The 23,706-nt window shown below is 36.4% G+C and overlaps 1 protein-coding gene across 1 annotated transcript; it reads right to left on the bottom strand.

The window, feature by feature from the left end:
- Positions 1-11,931: 11,931 nt before the first annotated feature.
- LOC104982236 (lamina-associated polypeptide 2, isoforms beta/gamma-like) lies at positions 11,932-23,035 on the bottom strand. The gene is made up of 5 exons (XM_010831570.1): positions 22,955-23,035; positions 16,546-16,641; positions 16,018-16,128; positions 14,956-15,044; positions 11,932-14,181 (listed from the first exon to the last, which is right to left on the bottom strand). The coding sequence occupies exons 2-5, from the start codon at positions 16,567-16,569 to the stop codon at positions 13,896-13,898; spliced, it is 510 nt and encodes a 169-aa protein (XP_010829872.1). The 5' UTR covers positions 16,570-16,641; positions 22,955-23,035; the 3' UTR covers positions 11,932-13,895.
- Between the last annotated feature and the right edge of the window lie 671 nt (positions 23,036-23,706).

Genomic DNA, 23,706 nt, shown 5'->3' with positions numbered 1-23,706 from the left:
CTTTAAGCCAACTTTTTCACTCTCCACTTTCACTTTCATCAAGAGGGTCTTTAGTTCCTCTTCACTTTCTGCCATAATGGTGGTGTCATCTGCATATCTGAGGTTATTGATATTTCTCCCAGCAATCTTGATTCCAGCTTGTGCTTCTTCCAGCCCAGCGTTTCTCATGATGTACTCTGCATAGAAGTTAAATAAGCAGGGTGACAATATACAGCCTTGACGTACTGCTTTTCCTATTTGCAACCAGTCTGTTGTTCCTTGTCCAATTCTAACTGTTGCTTCCTGACCTGCATACAAGTTTCTCAAGAGGCAGGTCAGGTGGTCTGGTATTCCCATCTCTTTCAGAACTTTCCAGTTTATTGTGATCCACACAGTCAAAGGCTTTGGCATAGTCAATAAAACAGAAGTAGATGTTTTTATGGAATTCTCTTGCTTTTTTGATGATCCAGCAGATGTCGGCAATTTGATCTCTGGTTCCTCTGCCTTTTCTAAAACCAGCTTGAACATATGGAAGTTCATGGTTCACATATGCTGAAGCCTGGCTTGGAGAATTTTGAGCATCACTTTACTAGCATGTGAGATGAGTGCAATTGTGCAGTAGTTTGAGCATTCTTTGGCATTGGAATGAAAACTGACCTTTTCCAGTCCTTTGGCCACTGCTGAGTTTTCCAAATTTGCTGGCATACTGAGCACAGCACTTTTACAGCATCATCTTTCAGGATATGAAATAGCTCAACCGGAATTCCATCACCTCCACTGGCTTTGTTCGTAATGATGCTTCCTAAGGCCCACTTGACGTCACATTCCAGGATGTCTGGCTCTAGGTGAGTGATCACACCATTGTGATTATCTGGGTCGTGAAGATCTTTTCTGTACAGTTCTTCTGTGTATTCTTGCCACCTCTTCTATCTTCTGCTTCTGTTAGGTCCCTACCATTTCTGTCCTTTATTGAGCCCATTGTTGCATGAAATGTTTCCTTGGTATCTCTAATTTTCTTGAGGAGATCTCTATTGTTGTACTCTATTTCTTTGCACTGATCACTGAGGAAGGCTTTCTTATCTCTCCTTGCTATTCTTTGGAACTCTGCATTCGAATGGGTATATCTTTCTTTTTCTCCTTTGCTTTTCACTTACCTACTTTCCACAGCTATTTGTAAGGCCTTTTCAGACAGCCATTTTGCTTTTTTGCATTTTTTTTTCTTGGGGATGGTCTTGGTTCGTGTCTCCTGTACAATGTCACATACCTCCATCCATAGTTCATCAGGCACTCTGTCAGATCTAGTTCCTTAAATCTATTTCTCATTTCCACTGTATAGTCATAAGGGATTTGATTTAGGTCGTACCTGAATTGTCTAGTGGTTTTCTCCACTGTCTTCAATTTAAGTCTGAATTTGGCAATAAGGGGTTCATGATCTGAGCCACAGTCAGTTCCTGGTCTTGTTTTCACTGACTGTATAGAGCTTCTCCATCTTTGGCTGCAAAGAATATAATCAGTCTGATTTCAGTGTCGACCATCTGGTGATGTCCATGTGTAGAGTCTTCTCTTGTGTTGTTGGAAGAGGGTGTTGCTATGACTGGTGGGTTCTCTTGGCAGAACTCTATTAGCCTTTGCCCTGCTTCATTCTGTACTCCAAGGTCAAATTTGCCTGTTACTTTGCTAAACAGCAATTATAGAAGCTCTGTTTGAAAGCATTGTAAATAGGGACTTCCCTGGTGGTCCATTGGTTAAGATTTTGCTTCCAATGCAGAGGGTGTGGGTTCGGTTCCTGGTAAGGGAGCTAAGATCAATCCCACATGCCTTGTAGCCAAAAAAAACAAAACATAAAACAGAAGAAATATAACAAATTCAATAAAGACTTTACAAATGGTCCACATCAAAAAAGAAAAATCTTAAAAAAAGAGAAAGCAGTCTAATATACTGATAAGTACAAACTCTAAAATACTGTAGTCAGAACATTTAAAGGCCCATGTGATTGATTTGTTGCATATATAAATTCAGTTATCTTCAGCTTTTGTTAAAGTATGTAGTTATTTCAAAAAATAAAGTTAAAATATAGAGCTGTCTTATTGTGGAGATACATATAAATAAGCTGAATAACTCAGATTACAAATTTGAAGAAGAATTCTAATTCAGTCTCTGGTTTGAGAAATCATAGTAAATGTGGTTTGATTTTTTCTTGACAGAAACCTAATAAATGTGTCAATCTGCTTTTTAAGGCACTGAAATATCAGAATATGAAAATCAAGGGGTAGGCAGGAAACTGTTATATAGAAATCAATTGACAGCCAAAAGGAGGGACAAATAGTAGATAATAAGGGGAAAAACAAGAATAAAACCACCACAAACTAAAAATATACAGCTGGCTCCAGCCCTGTGTAAAATTAAAGAACTTGACATGGTACCTGGTTACATATGTCTTTGCTTATTACACACACACACAGAGGACAAAAGGGGATGTAGAGAAGAGCAAGAGAGCGAGACTCCCTTAGCTATCAAGACATATTGTCCTGACAATGTCCATCTATCAAAAATCACAAACGCATGTACCCTTTGTTTCAGTCACCTCACTACTGGGAATTTTTCTCTCACTTTTTAACACATGCAAAAAAATGCACATACAAAATGATTCACTGGGGCATTATTTACAAGACAATAACGTGGAAACAATGCACTAAATATACCAGTATGATTAAAAAATAAATCATGGTGCAGACACACATGGAATACTTTGTACCTGTGGATGGATAGATAGGTAGATAGACAAAACCGGAACCTTTTTATTGATGTATAAAGATTTGCAAAATACTGTTAAATGAAAAAGCATATAAAGAACATAGTACCATCTGTGTAAAAGGGGGTAATGTCTTCTTGTGTCTATGTAACATCTCTGAAAAGATATACACACAAAACTTAACATTGGTTGCCTGTGACGTGGAGAACTGAAGAGCTGGAGGTGAGGGGCAAGAGGAAAACTTTTCATTTTATATTTAAAAGTTTAAATATATAAAAAATAGTTTGAACCATTTGTGTAGACTCTTTCAAATCTTTAATTTTACAAAAAGGAAACAAAATTATTACTGGAATGTTTCTGGATATTTCAGATTTTACTATGTGCAAGTTGGTAACATAAAGGGTTCCTGTTGAGTTGTACTGTAAATACAAAGTAAATTATCCTAAACTGATTATCCTAAACCTTGATAGTCAAGCTGTATTGGAAATAATGAGGTCAAATTAAGGCCACTTATTTCCTATTTACTAATTTTCTATTAGTCTACCTTCATGCTCATTTTTGTGTAGTGATATGAACAAAAGGACTAAAACCTAATTGTATTTTCCATCCATTATACAATAATATCAACTCAACATTTAGGAAAGTGAGCTGCTAAGTCACTTCAGTCGTGTCCAACTCTGTGCAACCCCAAAAATGGCAGCCCACCAGGCTCCCCTGTCCCTGGGATTCTCCAGGCAAGAACACTGGAGTGGGTTGCCATTTCCTTCTCCAATGAATGAAAGTGGAAAGTGAAAGTGAAGTCGCTCAGTCGTGTCCAGCTCTTAGCGATCCCATGGACTGCAGCCTACCAGGCTCCTCCGTCCATGGGATTTTCCAGGCAAGAGTACTGGAGTGGGGTGCCATTGCCTTCTCCAGGAAAGTGAGAGTACCTGGTAAAACTCTGATTGTAGGAATTATTACAGAGTTTCACAGCGACATCTAGTGCCCCCTTTTGGTACAATTGTTTAGATTCTGGGATATTTACCATTTACTCAACACTTACTTTGGGTACAGTTCAAGATATTATTTGTATATTAACTCATTAATCTGTGAAACAAATCTAGATAATAGAACAGACACAGTCTTGGCCTGAAAGAGAACATAATCAATTGTTACAGAAGAAATGACATATCAGACACTTTTTCCTGCCAAGCAAGTATGTGTGTGTGGTCAGTCCTGTCACTCTTGTGACCCCATGGACTGTAGCCCACTAGACTCCTCTGTCCATGGCATTTTCCAGGCAAGAATAATGGAAAATTCTTGCCATTTCCTTCTCCAGGGTGGGATTTATTTCTGAGATAGCTTGTGGCCATAAGACTAGGCATTATTTATAAAGTCCTGAAGTAAACAGTCTAAGGAAAATCTGCCTACCAATACTTATTATGGATTTGGGGGGGGGGGATGGGGCTTTTCTGGTGGCTCAGACAGTAAAGTGAATTTTTCAATTACATTGCAAAATGTGTTATTTTGGGCGATTCTCACTGTACATGTCATAGCTGGATTTAGAACTCACTACCGTAGTTGACCGCAGTATAAAAATAGTTACATTTGGTTGCTCTAAAAATTTACTATAGAATTTACATAGTTTATAGTAAGAATAATTGGGAAATTCTGAGTTCATCTGTAAGTTTTAATACAGAGCTTCAATTCAGAGCTGCCAAACTCAAGATATAATAATGTAAAATGGTAAAGAAGGGACCTCTACACAAAACAGAAACTGTTTGTCCAATACTGTGATATTAGAAGTCACCTGAGTGAAAATATCAGATATTCTTGACTAATAAAGAAGTAATGTAATAGGTGAATAGGGATGCACCCAGAATATATAAAGAATTGTTTCAACTCAGAAGACAACCCCCCAAATGGGCAAAAAATTGAAATAAACAGTTCATAAAAGACAGTGTACAAATGCCCAATCAGAACATAAAAGATGCCCAACATAATCACCAGAGTAATAGAAATTAAATCCGCAGCTAGATATTGCTACAAACCTACTATGCCTGTGGACAAAGAATGCTGCCTACCATTTCAGCAAAGGATTTGTAATCAAGCTGTCAGCCAGTATGGCTGCCCTCACTGTGAGCCCTGAGGGACCTCAAGATGGAGACAAACAGATTGCTCTGTTAGCCACTACAGCCACCCCTAACAGTGCACCCTAAGGGGATTCAGGATGGGAAAGAACAGGAGGATACTGGCCCTGGATAGTTAAAGGTGCATTCCAAAGGAATGATTTCAATAAGCCTATACTCATTTGACAACAAAGGTCTGTCTAGTCACAGCTGTGGTTTTTCCTGTAGTCATGTATGGATGTGAGTTGGACCATAAAGCTGAGCACTGAAGAACTGATGCTTTTGAACTGTGGTGTTGGTGGACTCTTGAGAGTCCCTTGGACTGCAAGGAGAGCCAACCAGTCAATCCTAAAGGAAACCAGTCCTGAATATTCATTGGAAGGACTGATGCTGAAGCTGAAACTCCAATCCTTTGGCCACTTGATGGGAAGAACTGACTCACTGGAAAAGAACCTGATGATGGGGAGGGGGACTGAAGGCAGAAGGAGAAGGGGATGACGGAGGATGAGATAGTTGAATGGCATCACCGACTCGATGGATATGAGTTTGAGCAAGCTCTGTGAGTTGGTTATGGACAGGGAAGCCTGGCGTGCTGCAGTCCACGGGGTCACAAAAATTTGGACAGACTTGAGTTACTGAAGTGTTAGTCATTTGCATCTTCTACTACATGGAAAAACACTAAATTCTAACTTGAGATGTCAGATTTTCTTTAATTAACAGTAGTCTTTTGATCCTACTGACCTGGGGAGTTCATCTTTCAGGTCGGTAGGATCAAAAGACTACTGTGAAAAAAGCAGAGACATTACTTTACCAACAAAGGTCCATCTAGTCAAAGCTTTGGTTTTTCCAGTAGTCGTGTATGGATGTGAGAGTTGGACTATAAAGAAAGCTGAGCGCCGAATTGATGCTTTTGAACTGTGGTGTTGGAGAAGACTCTTGAGAGTCCCAAGGGACCCAACCAGTCCATTGTAAAGATCAGTCCTGGGTGTTCATTGGAAGGACTGATGTTGAAGCTGAAACTCCAATACTTTGGCCACCTGATGTGAAGAGCTGACTCACTGGAAAATAACCTGATGCTGGGGAAGATTGAGGGCAGAAGGGGATGACAGAGGATGAGATGGTTGGATGACATCACTGACTCGATGGACATAGGTTTGGGTAGACTTTGGGAGTTGGTGATGGCCAGGGAAGCCTGGAGTGCTGCAGTCCATGGGGTCGCAAAGAGTCAGATATGAATGAGCGACTGAACTGAACTGAGTCTTTTGATGTTCTGTCCCCAGTTTTTGTTGCAAAAACTCCTATGAAGCCTGGCTCCTCCCTTACGTCTTCAGAGCAGTCCCTTAGAGCTATCTAGGAGGCTGTCTTCTGGGCTTAAGTCCTCAGAAAGTCTGCCAAATAAAACATAGGTCACAACTTTTAGACTGTTTTTTGTATTTCTAGTCAACAAGCCAAGACAGACTGACAATACTAATGGCAGTACTTTAAGGGCTGTGAAATGTTAGTCATGCATATTCAAAAGCAGAGACATTACTTTGCCAACAAAGGTTCGTCTAGTCAAGGCTATGGTTTTTCCAGTGGTCATGTATGGATGTGAGAGTTGGACTGTGAAGAAGGGTGAGCACTGAAGAATTGATGCTTTTGAACTGTGGTGTTGGAAAAGACTCTTGAGAGTCCCTTGGAATGCAGGGAGATCCAACCAGTCCATTCTGAAGATCAGCCCTGGGATTTCTTTGGAAGGAATGATGCTAAAGCTGAAACTCTAATACTTTGGCCACCTCATGGGAAGAGTTGACTCATTGGAAAAGACTCTGATGGTGGGAGGGATTGGGGGCAGGAGGAGAAGGGGACGACAGAGGATGAGATGGCTGGATGGCATCACTGACTTGATGGACCTGAGTCTGGGTGAACTCCAGGAGTTGGTGATGGACAGGGAGGCCTGGCGTGCTGTGATTCATGGGGTGGCAAAGAGTCGACACGACTGAGTGACTGAACTGAACTGAAGACAGTGGGGCAATGTTCATAGTTTTAACATACACTTACCATAAGACTCAGCTGTTACATTTTTCTATTTGTCCAACAGAAACGAAAGTGTGTCCAACACTCATCTGTAGGTGAATTACCTACAGGTGAATTACCTACCTTACCTATTAACATCTGTGCAGCAAAATAAATTATTTATGCGATATTTTGAGCCAAAAAGATGCTTATAAAATCAAGAGAACAAATGAAAATCACAAAGATGGAGGTATATATTAAAAATTAAAAACAAAACAAAACAAAACATGGGGAAGCATCACTGTCAAGAGCATTAGTGGGTCTGTGTTCCTTCCTCTTTATTCATTTTTAAAGAGGATTAAAATATTTTCTATTTTCTTTCCTTGAAAAACTCAGAAATGGTTTTCTGTTTATGGGATTGTCAGTTGGGTTTTCAGACAGTTGTTCTTTACTGAGGAGTGACAGACTCTTGGACCTACAGGTCCATGTTGTTCCTTTACAGAGACTTTCAAAGGCTCTGTCTTACCCTGGTCACAGGATGGGCATGTTGATCATTAGCTGCTGTGCTGTCGCTCAGTCGAGTCAGACTCTTTGTGACCCCATGGAGCCTGCCAGGCTCTCCTGTCCATGTGGATCCTCTAGGCAAGAATACTGGAGTGGATTGCTGTGCCCCCTCCTGGCTATCTTCCAAACCCATGTCTCCCGCACTGCAGGTGGATTCTTTACCACCTGAGCCACCAGGGAAAGCCCAAGAATGCTGGAGTGGGCAGCCTGTCCCTTCTCCAAGGGATCTTCCTGACCCAGGAATTGAACCAGGTCTCTTGCATTTCAGGCAGATTCTTTACCACCTGAGCCACCAGGGAAGCCCAAGAATGCTGGAGTGGGCAGCCTGTCCCTTCTCCAAGGGATCTTCCTGACCCAGGAATCGAACCAGGTCTCCTGCATTTCAGGCAGACTCTTTACCAGCTGAGCTACCAGGGAAGCCCCATTAGTAGATATCACCAAATAGTATTCCAGTGTAATTCTGTTGGCAGTTTCTGGCTGCTCCATTAGCTATTTCATTTTCAAATGCTTATTTGGGTATTTCCTTTTGTGATGAGATTTTCAGGTTTTTGTTAGTTTTTTGAGTTGTCTTTTTCTTGAGTTTGCACTTTTCAAAACATTCTGATTAAGTCCTTTGTCAGATACATGTATTGGGAATATTTCTTGCCAGTCTTTACCTGTTTACTAAGTGTCTTTTGATTCAAACTTCTTAGTACGTAATCCACCTTACCAATTTGTTAGTGCTTTTGGTGTCTTTAAAAAGAAATGCTTGCCAATTCAAAGGTCAAGAAGATATTCTTGTGGTTTCTATTTAGAAGCTTGATCTAGCTTTTACATTTAGGTCAATAATTCATCTCAAATTAATTCTTCTGCATAGTGTAAATTAGGGGTCAAGGTTAATCTTTTCCCTAGAATTCATTAGTGAATTCTATCATGGAGTTTTATTTGTGTGAAGTTTATAATTAGATATTCGTCTTAACAGATATAGTACTATTATTTTCTTGAGTTAGTTGTGGTTAGCTGCCTTTTATCAATTCTTATCTCTGGGCTCTGAAAGAAATCTCTTCCATACTCTGCAACCACATTTCTACTTTGTAGACTGGTTTCCTGTTAGGCTCTGCTTATAGCAGTTGCTAGAGACTGAAAGGCTAGAGAAAGACTTGTCTTTCCTGCGGACTGTCTTCTTGCAGTTTCTCAACTCAGTGTGCCTCTTCTTTGTGGTGCTGCAGTTTCTTATATCAGCTGCTGAATCCAGTGTGGACTCTCTTCTCCCTTCAGCTGTCAGCCTCTCCTCTTCAGAGATCTGAGTTTCAGTCCCAAGGGAACCTGGCCCAAACTTCTAAGTTTTAATATTCCAACCTTTTCTCTGTTGTCTTGACCTTAGGTTTTAATAGTTACTGCAGCTGCTCTTTCCATAATACTTCAAAATTCTTGTTACTCTTTCAGTTACCTAACTGCATGGTCAGTAATTCTTTTATTTCTGTTCAATTGATATCATTTTTGCCCCCTGATTAGAATCTGACACACTGACAAAGGGCTAGAATACAGAACAGAACTTCATCATGAAAGATGGCCTCCTGATACATAAGCAAACCCTGTTAAGACATATATACACACATACACACCCAGAGGACACTGTACAGAAATGTTTATAGCAGCATTTTTGCTAAGAGCCCAACCTTCAAACTATACCCAAATGCCCATTAAAAGTTAAGTGGATGTTATGCTACATCCACACAATGAACTACAGCAGTGATACTCATCAGTCTATCACTATATATAGTTACATGGATTAATTTTACAAACACGAAGTAAAGCCACTCAAAGGAGAAAATATATGGTTTTATTAATAAAGCACAAAAAAAATCCATGGCATTGTCAGCACAGTGGTTACTCTAGGTAGAGGGCTAGAAACTAGCAGAGAAACGAGGATCTCTAGGGAACTGGTAATACGGCGTCTTGATCTATGTATGGCTGCATGGTCTCCCATTTTTAGAAATAAAAGGCCTTCCTTGACATACTGCCAGCTCTCAAGCTACTGCTCTAGTCTCTTTGTTAGAGCTGTCTGCATGTCTGCCCCTGCCTTAACACTGAAATTATTCTCACCAGTCATCTGACTGTAAATTTAGTAGGTATCATTTCTGTGCTCACATTTTACTTAGTGTAACTGTTGACCACTCTTCCTAAAACACTCTCTTCAATGACACTGCATTCTCTTGGTCTTCCTTACTTACCATCCCTTCAATATTGATACTCATCCTTAGCTCTTTCTCACTTCCAAATCTGTATATAATCTTACATTAATACATTCCCATCATTCAGAAGTATCTATTTGCTAAGGATTTTCAACTATCTCTCATTTCTCCTAAGATTCAGTTAATTACCTAACTGCCAATGTATATCCATTTGGATCTATTCACACAGTATGTGAGTGCTTACTATGGGTCAAATACTGTTGCTACAATTTCTCACAGAAATAGTCACTGTAGTCAAACTCAAGTCTATCTTCTTTCCTGTATATTTAGTCTTCTTTTAGAATTCTTTCAATGACTGGCCCTACCTTCTACTGCTGCTGCTAGGTTGCTTCAGTCGTGTCCGACTCTGTGCGACCCCATAGACGGCAGCCCACCAAGCTCCCCTGTCCCTGGGATTCTCCAGGCAAGAACACTGGAGTGGGTTGCCATTTCCTTCTCCAATGCATGAAAGTGAGTGAAAGTGAAGTCGCTCAGTCGTATCCGACTCTTAGCGACCCCATGGACTGCAGCCTACCAGGCTCCTCCATCCATGGGATTTTCCAGGCAAGAGTACTGGAGTGGGGTGCCACTGCCTTCTCCGATACCTTCTACTAGGCCAGCCAAATAAAAAACCTGCAGGTAATTTTTTTTATCATCTCTCTGCCCATATTTTAGTAAGCAATCAAGTCTGTTAAATTTACCTATGCAGGATAACTACCTCTCTCTGGAGTTCTCACTGCTACTCATTCATATTTAATTTGACATACATTTTTTGGAATGATGAACAGATCAAACTAGACTCCAGAGAAATGTCCCTATATATTCCAAAGCAATATTTTACATTGTTTTCAAATGCTAAGGAATGGCCAAATTAAATATCTATATAACCCCTTAGATTAAGATAGCTGTAGTAGCCAAACTCCAAGATGAGCCTGAATCATCTCACCTGTGTATTTACTCTTGTGTAGTCCTTTCCCCATTTGGCCTGTAAAAGCAATAGAATATGACAAAAATGATGGTATTATTCCCAAGATTAGGTTGTATAAATGTTGTGGCTTTAATCATAGGTACACTTTCTTGGATTATTCTGGGAGAATCTGGTTGCAACATCATGAGGGCACTCAGGTAACCTATGATGTCTCTAGTCACAGCCTGTAAGGAACTGAGGCCTGTGAACTACCCCATGAGCCTGGAAGCACATTTTATCTCAGCTGAACCTTTAGATTACATTTAACTACAAAAGTCATGAGATTTGGAGCCAGAACCATACAGCCACGTTCCTGATTTTGAACACACAGAAACCACAGTTGTTTTAAGCTGCTAAGTTTTGAGGTTGCTTAATTGCTATTGAGCAATAGAGAACTTATTTCTTCTCCCAATCAAACCATAAGCTGACTACAATTTTTGTCACTAGAACAAATAAAACAAGTACACTTTATACTGCTTCACAATTTCAAAGTATTCACTATCACAAGATCAATGCGTTAAATTCTGGACAACAGAATCAGTAGTGGTATAGTATAAACACATTTGATTAGGACTGTATTTGCATAGTCAGCTTTAATTTATTCCAAATAAGCTGACCAATTTTTGGTTCTTTGGCTTACAAGGGTTAAACATTACCAATTCCTCTTAATTAGCTAAATAACAATTAATACAATTAACACCTAATAAACCTATGCTAGTAGTTAATTAGATGATCAAATGTTTTCCCTTTAAAAAACAAAAAAGCTACTTTCCCAAAGATATTTCTAAAACTGCATTCATCCACTTCCAAACATTTCACATGGCACAGAAGAGGCACTGAATATATATTTCTTCAAGTGGGCAGTAAAATCTTATAAGCAATTTCAAAGACCTGTGAACATAGCATAAATGTCACGAAGTGTCAGTTCTACTAATGATTTTATACCAGAACATAACAGAACCGAACTGTTTTGGGTCTCCCCACACTAAAGATTCCATGTCTTCTCTGCTTTCTTCTTAAATCTTTGGTGGAAAGATGTTATGTGAATTCTGAACAGCCCTTGGTGACTGTTAATTCAAAGTAACAGACTGACCACATGAATGGAAGAGAAATGAGACATCAAGAGATAACATATTGCAAAATGCTTTATGCAGAGAGTGAGAGGTACCTCCGAGAGCTTGCTTCCCTACATCATTCTGTGAGTATAATAGCTATACACTGCTTACCTAGGAACAAGAGGACCAGATTATTACAACTAGAAGCAAAACATAAAGGAGTAGACTAAAATGAGAATAAAACTCAATAATACACAAATCTCACATACAAAATGTTACCAGGAAACCTTACAGTTTGTGCTATTTGAAAAAGTATTTATTGCAATGACAAAACTAGAGGTTACTTACTTTTTTATTATTGAATTATATTGTAAAGTCTACATCTACAATTTTAATCAGGAAGAAATGCTTTGCATTTACATCAAGGACACATTTATTCTAGTGGAATTAAACAGACACAGACAAAAGACCAAGTACACATTAAAAAAAAAAAACAAAAAAACGACTATATGTTTTACCCGGTCCTACTTTTGCTAGTTTGGACCATACCTTTTCTACTAGAAAACTGATCTCACATACATGTTAAGTCTGATTTATCCTCCCACATTTCTGAACATTAAATGCAGCTTCTCACAATTTCTAATTATAAACAAAAGATGGGAAACATAGTTTACAAACAAAGTAAGTAAAAGTAGACTGCTATTACTGTATAGAGGCAACGCTGAGTAAAACGTACTCCCTCTGTGGCTCATCTCAAAATACTTTTACTTGGAGAGGCAAGCATGTCTCACCTAGGAGTAAGTTTCCCACTGCCTCTGCAGTGACCAGACCTGCAAATGTTTCTGGTCAACTGCAAAGTAAGTGGAAAACGACTACAAAATATCTAAAAGCTAAATGTCACACAAGGGCTGATGCAAATCAAAATTGTGTGCTGATCTAAATATACATCTTCAGCTTTTTCTTTTTAAAAAGTATCTATTTCAGATGATATTTAAAAATAACTTACATTTTTAATGTGCTTTATTGTCAATGACTGTAAAGTTGAAACAAATGATTAAGTCAAATTTTTGTTTTACTTGATTCTATAGAAATTTCAATTACCCACTACTTTACCAAAGTTATACATGAGGTAAGTTTTAGCTAAAAAAAATAAATCAACCACAAGGATAAAATTAACCATTTCAAGAGTAAACAAAAATCATAATGCCCACCTCAATTTCAGAGTTTATAAATTTATGTTAACTACTGTATATCCAAGGAAAGTTTGTAATGTAGCTTAAAAGCACATCCTTTTTGCACTTTCAAATCAAATTATGGGAAATACAGGGCAAAAAACCTTGGCAAAATTTGTTTTTGGTAACAGAAGATAATTCAGTAATGAATCCAAATGGAATCTAAGACTGGTGTTTAAAATTTCTAACTTCTAAATACACACACAATTATCTAAAAAGTATTTTGGTAACAAATTGGATTGATAGAATAAAATGTCCTGTAAATAAAAAGTACAAGTTTCCAATTATAGCCTTATAGCTAGCCAAACAGTCTTTAAAAACACGTACAGCCAGCTAACAGTTCTGTAAAACACACGTTGCCCTGATAGACTCCTGCTAAAATCAACGTCATTTAAATGGGTCTTACTGAAGTAGGACACTCATGATACTAGCTATCTTTTAAAAAGTGAGTACAATAGGGCTACAACAAAAACATTACTATTAAAGGTTACAGAAGAGATTATCCCAGGACTTTGCCCCAGAAACACCATCAAACTTTGTTGCAGTTACAAAAAGTAGAATCCCAAGTTACTTTTTCTCTTACTGAATCTCACATTTTCCATATCTCTAGTTTTTATTCAGTAGAGAGTAGTTCTTAAAATCTTTTCTGTAAGAATTCCAAGTATTTAAACGTGTAGCTTCACATTATACTGCCATGTTTTGCCCTTCTTGTTTCCCAAATGCACAAAAACAATATACATTTTTCTCAAAAAAGAAATAAAGATGTCCACATTAAAAAAATAAAGCCTACAAAAAAGTTCCAGAGCTAAAAAAGGTTATTCATATGGCACGAAGTGATCTCCTACTAGTCCAAGTTCCAAAACATTAAATGAAGTCCGTTTATATATCTTGCTTGCTTTCAATGGAATACTACATTTATTGAGGTGAAATCAATTTTTTTTTGTTCTTGAGTCAACAAGTGTACACAAATGTTTTTTGATACAGTTATTAAAAATAGGAGACCAAGTTGAATGTGCCAAAGACATATCATTCAGTTGACTTTTTTAGAGTCATTAGATAGAAACTTATAGAATGGATTTCCTTGATTGGTTTCCATAGCTTGATAGACCAGAAACAAAAAACCGGCCACAACAACAAAGAGCAAAATTTTTATCCACATGGGAATGGAGCGTCCCTTTTTTGTCTTTTCTGACTTGACATCTGCCAAGGGAACATACTTAGGAATATATTTAGATGAATAAGATTCCTCCATCCTGAAATCACTGAGTTCTAATGGCCGGCCAGCAGCCCCTTTGATTGGTCTGCGGCAACTAGCACTGTTGGGAGTGAAAGGAGGAAGAGAAAAATAAATATTAGATAAAGTTACGACCTAAATAATATAAAATGTAATATCATTTCTAATTTCAAATTCCTAATTCCTCAAATTCTTTGAGGTAATAGTAAAAAACTGTCATCAGTCAACCTATTTAAAACTTCTATACATTTTTCATTTAGATTCATGTTTTATTAGAAAATAATTATTCAGAGTATTATAAATAGTCACTAAATTTGCCTTTTTAAAGGTTTTTCAGAGCTAATATATTTACGAGATTAAGAGGAGAAAAAAAAATAAAGGTAGTTTGGTTGTGATTCCCCCGTGACGAAATAATTCAACAGATATCTAAAAGCAGTCTTTTCAATTAGTAAAGAGAAACACTCAGGAATAAAACTGATTTCCTTCTTGTTCGCTTTCAGTTTAGATTTAAAAATAAGAATTAAATAATACGTAAACTGATTTACTGACAACCCTTCAGCTTAACAAATTTAATTTTGGAATTGACTCAACTTTCAAGAATATGAACTAGTTAGTGCTTAGAAGAATTAAAGAGCTCCCAGAAAGAACATTTTACTTCTGAGAACAGAGGCACAATAATTTTGTGAAGAATTAAAATTTCCAATTATATATGAATATATAAAATAATTATGTTGTATACTCTAAATTTATACAATTTTAATGTGTCAAATACACTTCAATAAAGGTGGGAACAAATAAATAAATAAAAATGCTCTAATAGAATACATTATATGCTTGTTTCAGTGTATGTGAATACCTAATTCCTGTTGGTGTAGCTGCTTCAAAGGGAAACATTTCCTTAAGAATATCCCTTTCTACTCTTCTTTCCTCTGTTTTTTCTCCCACCTATTAAGAAACAAATAAACAACCAAAAGTTAAAATTTAATGTAAATGCACAATGATTAGAACATAATTTTAAACAGAAGTTACAGAGAACAGAATGCACTTAAATCTATCCAACTTTTACAACTGCCATTTTAAAATTCATTATTGCTTAATTATCCATGCATTTCCAAAGCTCTCTTCAAATTTCCTCAATGTGAAGATATGTTTATGTTGTAATGGGGATCACACATTCAAAAACAAAAAAATAAAATTCAACAGCTAATATGGCAGTGTTAAGTTCCCTCTGATGCTTTTCATTAGCATTAAAAGTATATTGTTTCTTCCTATTAATTTTGTAATAAAACAAATGATCAGATATAGAACACATAAAATTAAGATAGATCTTTTAACAAATTTTAGTATATGCTTTTAACTACAGTCAATCCAATCTTCCTAACTTAAGAAACAGAATAATTTTTTAAACAACCCGATTGCTTTGCTAAATTACCGTTATGCCCAGATCAAAACAATCTTTGATGAAGAATCATTAAAATTTTATCATGCAGTTAGTACTTTAAAGCTTAATTTTATAAGAGTTAATTCAAGTATTATACAAAGGCACTGTAAAGTCCCATTACCTGACCTTTCAATGAAAGATAGTATAGCTTCCCCCATAGCCCAAGTAACACCTTCAACTCAGATCCATTTTAACAGAGGACATACTAGAAGCAGCACATAAATAATCACTCCCTTGAAAAATGGAACTTAAAGAGGCACATAGTAGCAAGAGGATAGTATTAGCATGTCATACTATATTAGTTATTTTTCACTGTCACTAATAAAGTATGCCTTCAAGATAATATATGCACATATATAGACACACACACCCCACCCAATTAAGAAAGCACCGCTCCCTCCCACTCCAAAAAACAAATATAAATATTTCTTCATTAAAAGATCAATGATAGCATCGATCTAAATTTTATTCATTTACTTCAGCTCTTGTCAATGGTTTCTTTGGTGTTCTTCTGGGTATGTCTGAGAATTCAGTGATTGGCAGAATAGGAGCTGCATGCTTGAAATTTCCAGTCACCCTATTGACAACCTGCCAAGATTCAAATTATTCAGACTCAGAATTATCCAAACAAAACAAAGACAACGTTAAAAGAAAAAAAAGATAGTCGATTTCTGTAATATTTGAAACTTTCCCTTAATAAAAATTTAGGCATAAGAACCTAAAATAATTATTCAGTGTTTCATATGTGAAGGAAGCCTTATTCTTTAAACATGTTAGCAAAAAAGTATCCTTATAACACTAAGGATTCTTGAACAATGAATTATATATATATTTAAGTGGCTATATTGAAAAATTCTAAAATTCAGAATTATATGGGGGAAATGAATTTAAAATAGGCTTTAAAACATTTTAAGTTTGAAGTCTGTCAAAATTTACCACCTCCCCAATTCTCATTAAAGGGTAATTCACAGAAAATACCACTTGTATATTATGAAACATATTTACTAAGGTTTCGTTGCTTGAAGCCATTATAGTTTCAGCTATGGGAGTACTCTCTGAAATTATTGCACCATCTATACGAAAATGTTCTGAAGTTTCCACCTGTTAGTTTGAAAACAAAATAAAAACAATAAATATAAAATAACCACTAAGACCCTACCAATCTGAAAACCCAATTCTAGGCAGTAAGCCTTGCATCACCCTTTTCCTCGGAGTTCTTCTTGACCCTCTTGTAGATTCCCTAGTTAATGCCTGCAGAAGTCCGCCTTTTGAAGATCCACTTGTCCATTCAGTCTCAGTTACTCCAGCTTGAGAATAGCTCTATTCAAGCATCGACACATTAAAAAGTCATATCCTAACATCAAAACCTTAATAATGATGGCCATATTAGCACACTAAGAATCCATTAATGCCAGCATTTGAAAATAATGCTCTGCCTTCCAAGTATCACTAAATGTAATGACTAAACATATATGCAGGCACCAGAGAACACTGAAAATATGGTAGAGTCCAACTATAGGAGCTCACATACTATAATAAAAGTGAGGGTGGGGGAACACATTAATTTATCACTGGCTCCTTTTGTGACTTGTTGTTCGCTATATGGCTCCAGTATCATAGCTGCATCTCTGGCTGTCTAAACAAAAAAACAGGCTGATCACGACTTGTAAGAAAGTCATTTGTTATATATAAGAAGTTAGTTTCCTTTTAAAAACAAAATGTAAATTTTATAACTGTTAGATTAAATATTAGTCTTATCATGTGGTTAGGACTGTTTAAATAGAATCATGTGAAAAGCACTAGATTAGTGCCTATACTTGAAGTTTTTGTTAAAATGTAGATTCTGATTCAGTAGCTCTGGAGTACGGTTTGAGAGTCTACATTCCAAGTATCACCTTATTTAACTTTGAAACCTCTATTACCAGAGGATTCTTTTAACTAGGGGACACCCATAAATGATTAGTTATACTAGAATATGCCTAAATTGTCACTTTTGCTTTCAAGCTAATATTTTATATAGATAACTGATGTTTTTAATCCAAGTTAGTGTCTACTGATTTTAAAGACAGAAATATATTTTACTCTTATCTTGGGACAAGAACAGTCATCCAGTAAGTAAGTTCATTTGGCTGGAAGCACTACTACCAAAACACCACAAGGTACACACTTTGTCTCACACACTTGGTTTTGTATTTATCTCTATTTGGAACTGACTTTATAAGCTTTTCCCCTTTGACTCATAATCTGAATCTTTGGGTTTCTTTTCCTACTACCAATAGGAAAAATCTGGTGAATGTAAACAATGTCCCTCAAAAGACAAATCTGTAAACAATTTACACACATATATAATGTGTGTGTGTGTGCTTAGTCACTCAGTCATGTCCGACTCTTTATGACCCCAGGGACTGTCAGGCTCCTCTGTCCATAGATGATGCTTAATAGTTAAAATTTCTGATTATTTGAGTAGCATGGAACACTAGTTTTAATCTGAGGTTCTCAATCCTGGTGGCACAGTATAATCTAGGAAGCTTTTAAAAAACACCAAATGCCCCAACCCCACCTTTGACCAATTAAGTCAGAATTGCTTCTAGACTGGCCTGGGCTTAACAAAATTTCGTAGCTCCAAAGGGATTCTAATCTGCCAGGGTTAAGAATAACTGGTTTAAGACAATGTAACTGACATATTATGCATTTCAAAGTCAAGTATTTTTTTCAAACTAATTCCAACACTGCTACCTCTTTAATAATCAATTAATTGCTCAAGGCCAATAAAAATAGTAAGAGTACTTGAAAAAGACCAAATATTTTACCTATAACCATGAAGGTAAATGGGTGAAGAAATATCCTTTTCCCTTAAAACTGGTTATTTACCAAACCCCAGGACTTTCCATTTGTTTTATTCTGAATAAATAACTGAGATAATCTCATCAAAAATTTTACCAAACATCTCCTGAAACTATTATAGTTTATACAAAAAAAAGTTTACATTTTTAAAATTAGTTATTTTTGACAGTAAAGGCCAAGTTCCATTTAAAGATTTTTAAATTTTCTTCCCTGAAAGAAAACACAAGCAACTTACTCGTTGCCTGTGGGAATAGCTGGCAACAGGGAAAGGAAGGACATTCTTCACTATAAATCATTTATGCTTTCTCTGAATCAGGTTTATTAAGTTCTCTGCTTGAGGACTGTCAACCAATTTTTATTAGTTCTTGACTATCACTATCTAATTTAGAATTAATCATCTTCACAGAAAACTATCTTTCACTGTGAAATATAGTTTTCTGTGAAGATGATTAATCCTAAAAAAAGAAAAATGTTTTCTACCAGAATCCACTATGAAACAAGTGACTTTCAGAAGTATAAATAAAAAAAAAATTACATTCAGTATTATAACTACTTCAAGATGGACCAAATAATCACTGACTGAAAAGAAACTCACTGTTATGTAAAATTAATAGTTAATGTGACTGCTGTATGCTCTGTGGTCAAAGTAAGAATTGTAATGTCATCTATGTACAGCAAGATATTCTATAGAAAGTGGTCAATTTATCATGGAGACAACAGGAGGAAGAAACAAAAAAATCTATCAGGTAAAAAGTTATTCAGAAGACAGTAGGTAGTTGGGGTACATGACAATGCAGGAACTAGGTTACTAAAGGAGGCCATATAAATCCCACTCAGTAATAATACAAGCCCTAAACAAATTTCTAACTAGTTTATAAAAAAGATAATCAGGATAATTAAAATCCACCTTACTAAGAACTACTGATTTAGGTAAAACATGACCAATATGGTTACTCATATTAACATCAAAAAACAAAGCAAAAATGGCACCATATTCCTCCAGGAGAGAAAGATACTCCCACACAGTACTTGTGGGAATTGAAAATGCTTCAACTTTTACACAGGGGAATTTGCTAACATCTAGAAAAATTGCCCAGTAATTTCACTTCTAGATTTTATAAACTGACTAAAACATGAAACAACACATGTAAAAAAGGCTGTTCGCTGGTTCACCTTCGCATTATTCAGAATACCACATAATTGAAAACAATCCAAATATCCACCAAAAGGAAAGCTGGTGGCTGAATAAATTACAGTAAATCCATAAAATGCAATACTATGCAGGGGTACAAAGCAATGAAGAGGATGGCTCTACTATATCCTGTTATAAAGTGACTCCCCAGGATATGTGTTCAGATTAAGAACAGAAAGACAAAAATGTGCAGTGTATTATTTACACTCGCTTCCTTATAAAAAAGGAAGCGAGTGTAAATAATAATAAAGAGATAAATGTATTATTTTTCTGTAATGTATTATTTATCTGTATTTAAAAAAAGAAACAAAATACAAACCAGAATTTAATAGAAATAGTAACCTTTATAGAAAGAACAAAGATAGAAGCCAGATTTCTGATTCTTCTTTTGCCCAAATAAAACCACATATATTCTCAATAATTAAAAATAAACATGAAAGGAGAAAAATATTCTTTCAAGTGACTTTAAGCATAATATTTTGATTTTATATCCTTGGCATAAGAAAAACTGCCCCCAATATGAAACTGTAATTAGCAGTTTTACTACTAGTAGTAAATACTGTTATTTAGAAACATAAATATAGTGAAAATTACATAAGAAGCTATTAACCAAGATACTCAGCATAAGAAAAGAGAGTCAGAAGTTTTAAGACCTAGAAAATAGCCTACATTCATAAACTTGAGAAACTTATGACCTATTTTCTCTTTCTAAAAAATAAGTATTCCTAGCTCTACTCAGGCGTCCCTAGTGGCTCAGACAGTAAAGAATCTGCCTGCGATGCAGAAGACCTGGGTTCGATCTCTGGGTTGGGAAGATTTCCTAGAGAAGGGAATGGCTACCCACTCCAGTATTCTTACCTGGAGAATTTCATGGACAGAGGAGCGTGACAGTCCATGGGATCGCAAAGAGTTGGACACGACTGAGCAACTAACACTTCCACACTTTCACTAGCTCTACTCACTGAGAAAGCCCAGAACAATGACAACCCAGCAGGAAAGAACTCCTTGGCATCCAGGTTGTAGGTACCTACCTACCAAATATTTTCCACTAAAAGGATTAGGAATTCTTTGGAAAAAATGACTGACTTATAAGAGGCAGGAAATATACATGAGTCCAGGACTTCTTACTATGCCAGAAAACAAGAAATTATCAAAGACAAATGGGGTCAATAAAAGAGAGAAACCAACTCAGTAATTACCAGCCGCTACGGATGTTATGATTTGAACATGAAAAAAATAATGACTACAACTGATCATATATCAAATATATAAAAACCATACTAGTAAAAATATATTATTGATCACCTTTCAAAATGACTGGGCACTTAACTTGAAAACTGGCAAATAAAAGGCATGTAAGCAGTTATCCTGGCTCTCCTACATGAATTTTATTTCCAAGTCACTAAGCAATTCATAAGAGGAAGTTCTTTATAAAGGAATTCTAGTTATATAGGTAAAAATACAAGTCACATCCCAAGTACTGGTTGTGGCTAGAGGCTACTTAATGAATAGCAGATATAAAACATTTCCATCATTACAGAAAGCTCTATAGCATAGCCCCACTAAAAGTTTAACTCCCAGTCTACTGGAAATACAGGGCATAAATGAATGACCCTTGAAGAAGCAATCTGCCAAATCCACAAAGTGAGAAATTCTGTAGAGAACTAATCTAGTTTCAGCACCAAATGAATGGAGGAAGGGAAAACAGTTACAGAGGAAATAGCTACAGACTTAAGACAAACCCCAAAACACCGAATGATTATGTGGAGTTTGTATGCAACCTAATTCGAGTAATTCAATCATAAAAGAGACACTTCTGAAACTGGAGGTGATTCTATGAAGAATGTATAGAGCTTTGAACACAGATATGAAAGATTTATTTATACACACACACACACACACACACACACGCCATTATCATTCCAAATAAAAATAAAATCCAGCTATTATCTTTTAGAGGTATATACTGAAATACTGACATTTTAATGTGTGAAATGAGAGGTGGTTGGAGATTTGTTTTAATACACTTCAGCAATAAACAACAAAACCAAAAAAAACTAAAAACGCTGCAGGGTGCAGATGAAGATAAAACTGGTAAAATGTTAACTGCTGAGGTTCTGTGAATGGTCAAAAAACTCTTTCCTCTACTTTTCTATACATTTAAATTTTGTATAATAAAGCCATCATCTAAATCCTGCCTGCCATCTCCTAAATGTACTCTCTCCTTTCACTGTCTATCCTGTCCTTTGATTTAGATTCCTCAAGTCAAACAATGACCCCTGGAACCTTATTTAATATCATCCTCCCAACCTCAACCTCTTTTAACCTGGTATTTGACAAACCAATGCATTCTTCTTAGCACTAAACCATCTTGCCTACATTAACTGGACCAAAGTTCTCCATGTCTGTCTATTTCAGTGCTCCTCACCAGATCTTCCTAGTTTCTCTTGCTTTATTTCCTTATTCTTCAGTGTGCCCCTGCAGCTCTTCCCTGGCAATAACAGATAAAAGGACAAAATATTTATTCCAGTCTTTGTTTATTAAACAAAATCTTCTTTCATTCAAAGTTCTATACATTGTCCATACAGTCACTAAGCTTGTTGCTAACAGTTCCAATATTGAAACTAATTACATCAAACTAAGAGACACATGGCTTAAGAAATCAATAACACTTCCACTGAGGATGTGTGACTTAAAAAATGACAAAGGAAAAATGAAAAAGATAAACAGTCAATGAGACAGAAAAAGGATAAGGAAAAGAACTCTAGGGATAGATCAATCCTTGATTAGTTAATACTTTGTAAACTGAATTCATTTATATCTGTGCTTAGTTTTCCCTTAGTTTCTACATTTTCCTTTTGGAAAACTGCACCTTGCCTCACCTATAAAATGATGAATTTTCATCTAGAATAAGGAAAGAAAACAATATGGTCTTAGGACCAGACTAGCTTCAGCACTGAGGGAAAAGCCACAGAATGTAAGACAAAAATAAAAGCAAAATCAAAGACCTAGAAACAAAGACACAAATGTGAAACCATTACCCTGCCTTTTATTGTATCAGAATTGCTTAGGTGTTTCCACCTTTTAAAAATATTGGCATTTCTCTTAAAAAAGCAACATGACTGGCTCTGAACCATGCTTAGCACAGAATCAAACAAATGAGACATTTACTAAACACTTAGCTTTTGCAGTAAACACAGGATACACTACTGACAGAACACACACAGTTTAGATTTCCAGAGTCATTTACTCAACACTGTATTATTCAATGTACTGGATTCTGGGTGTCAACTGTTAACTACAGGCTGGGACACAGGCAAATAAGTGTTGTAGCAGATTGCTTACAACTGAATACAGTGATCATAAAGCTAAAGATACCTGATTGTGCTCAACTCTTCTTTGCTTGAGTGTTACCGGAGTCTTTGCTCTGCCTTTCAGTGGTTCTCTCTTCTCAAGCTTGAGCTCTATTTTAGAGTCTGGAAATAATATTGGAGAAACCATTACTCTCTGAAGTACACCATAAACTGTGTCATCCTAACATTACTTGGAACCCTGGTTTTGTTTCCCTGATATGTAAAACAAGTCTATTGGTATTATCCCCATAGACCCAAATTGGTTAACTGCAATATCTGTCTTTAAAAACTTTTCTTTCTCATTCTTATTTTATTCCATTTTTATGTCATCCACTCCATAATATGATCACCACTTCTTCCGATTTACTTTTTTTTCCCTGGGACTAACAGCCTGAAACAATGTAAAATTCCAGAGGCTTTTCACTGAAAACAATTTACAAGTGAGAAAAGGACATTAAAACGCACAGTTACCATTTGTTTTGATACAGTGCATTATTACTAAACAAAGGTTTTTAAATTAAAATTTAGAATGTGGAAGGGAAAGTGCTATAAAGAATTTGAAGAATGAGAAAAACTTGCATGGTATCAAGCTGCTAACACAGTACTCTTGCCTGGAAAATCCCATGGACGGAGGAGCCTGGTAGGCTACAGTCCATGGGGTCACAAAGAGTAGGACATGACTGAGTAACTTCATTTCTTTTTTTCAAGGAGGTATCTTGTTCACAGAAAAGTAAATCACAGGTCACTTCTTTTTTTTTTTTTTTTTTGTATAGGTCA

This window comes from Bison bison, unplaced genomic scaffold (genome assembly GCF_000754665.1).
Source record: "Bison bison bison isolate TAMUID 2011002044 unplaced genomic scaffold, Bison_UMD1.0 scf7180017864529, whole genome shotgun sequence".
NCBI classification, from domain to species: Eukaryota; Metazoa; Chordata; class Mammalia; order Artiodactyla; family Bovidae; genus Bison; species Bison bison.
This window is presented reverse-complemented; position numbering and strand designations above follow the sequence as displayed.

Bases quoted from the DNA above. Each gene is read 5' to 3' on its own strand.
- LOC104982236 (XM_010831570.1), bottom strand. From the start codon at position 16,569: ATGGCTTCAAGCAACGAAACCTTA. The intron at 15,045-16,017 runs GTAAATGAATAA...GTTTCTTAATAG, and splicing joins AACCATTGACAAGAGCTGAA to GTGGGAGAAAAAACAGAGGA. The intron at 14,182-14,955 runs GTATTCACATAC...CACTCCCAACAG, and splicing joins GCTACACCAACAGGAATTAG to TGCTAGTTGCCGCAGACCAA.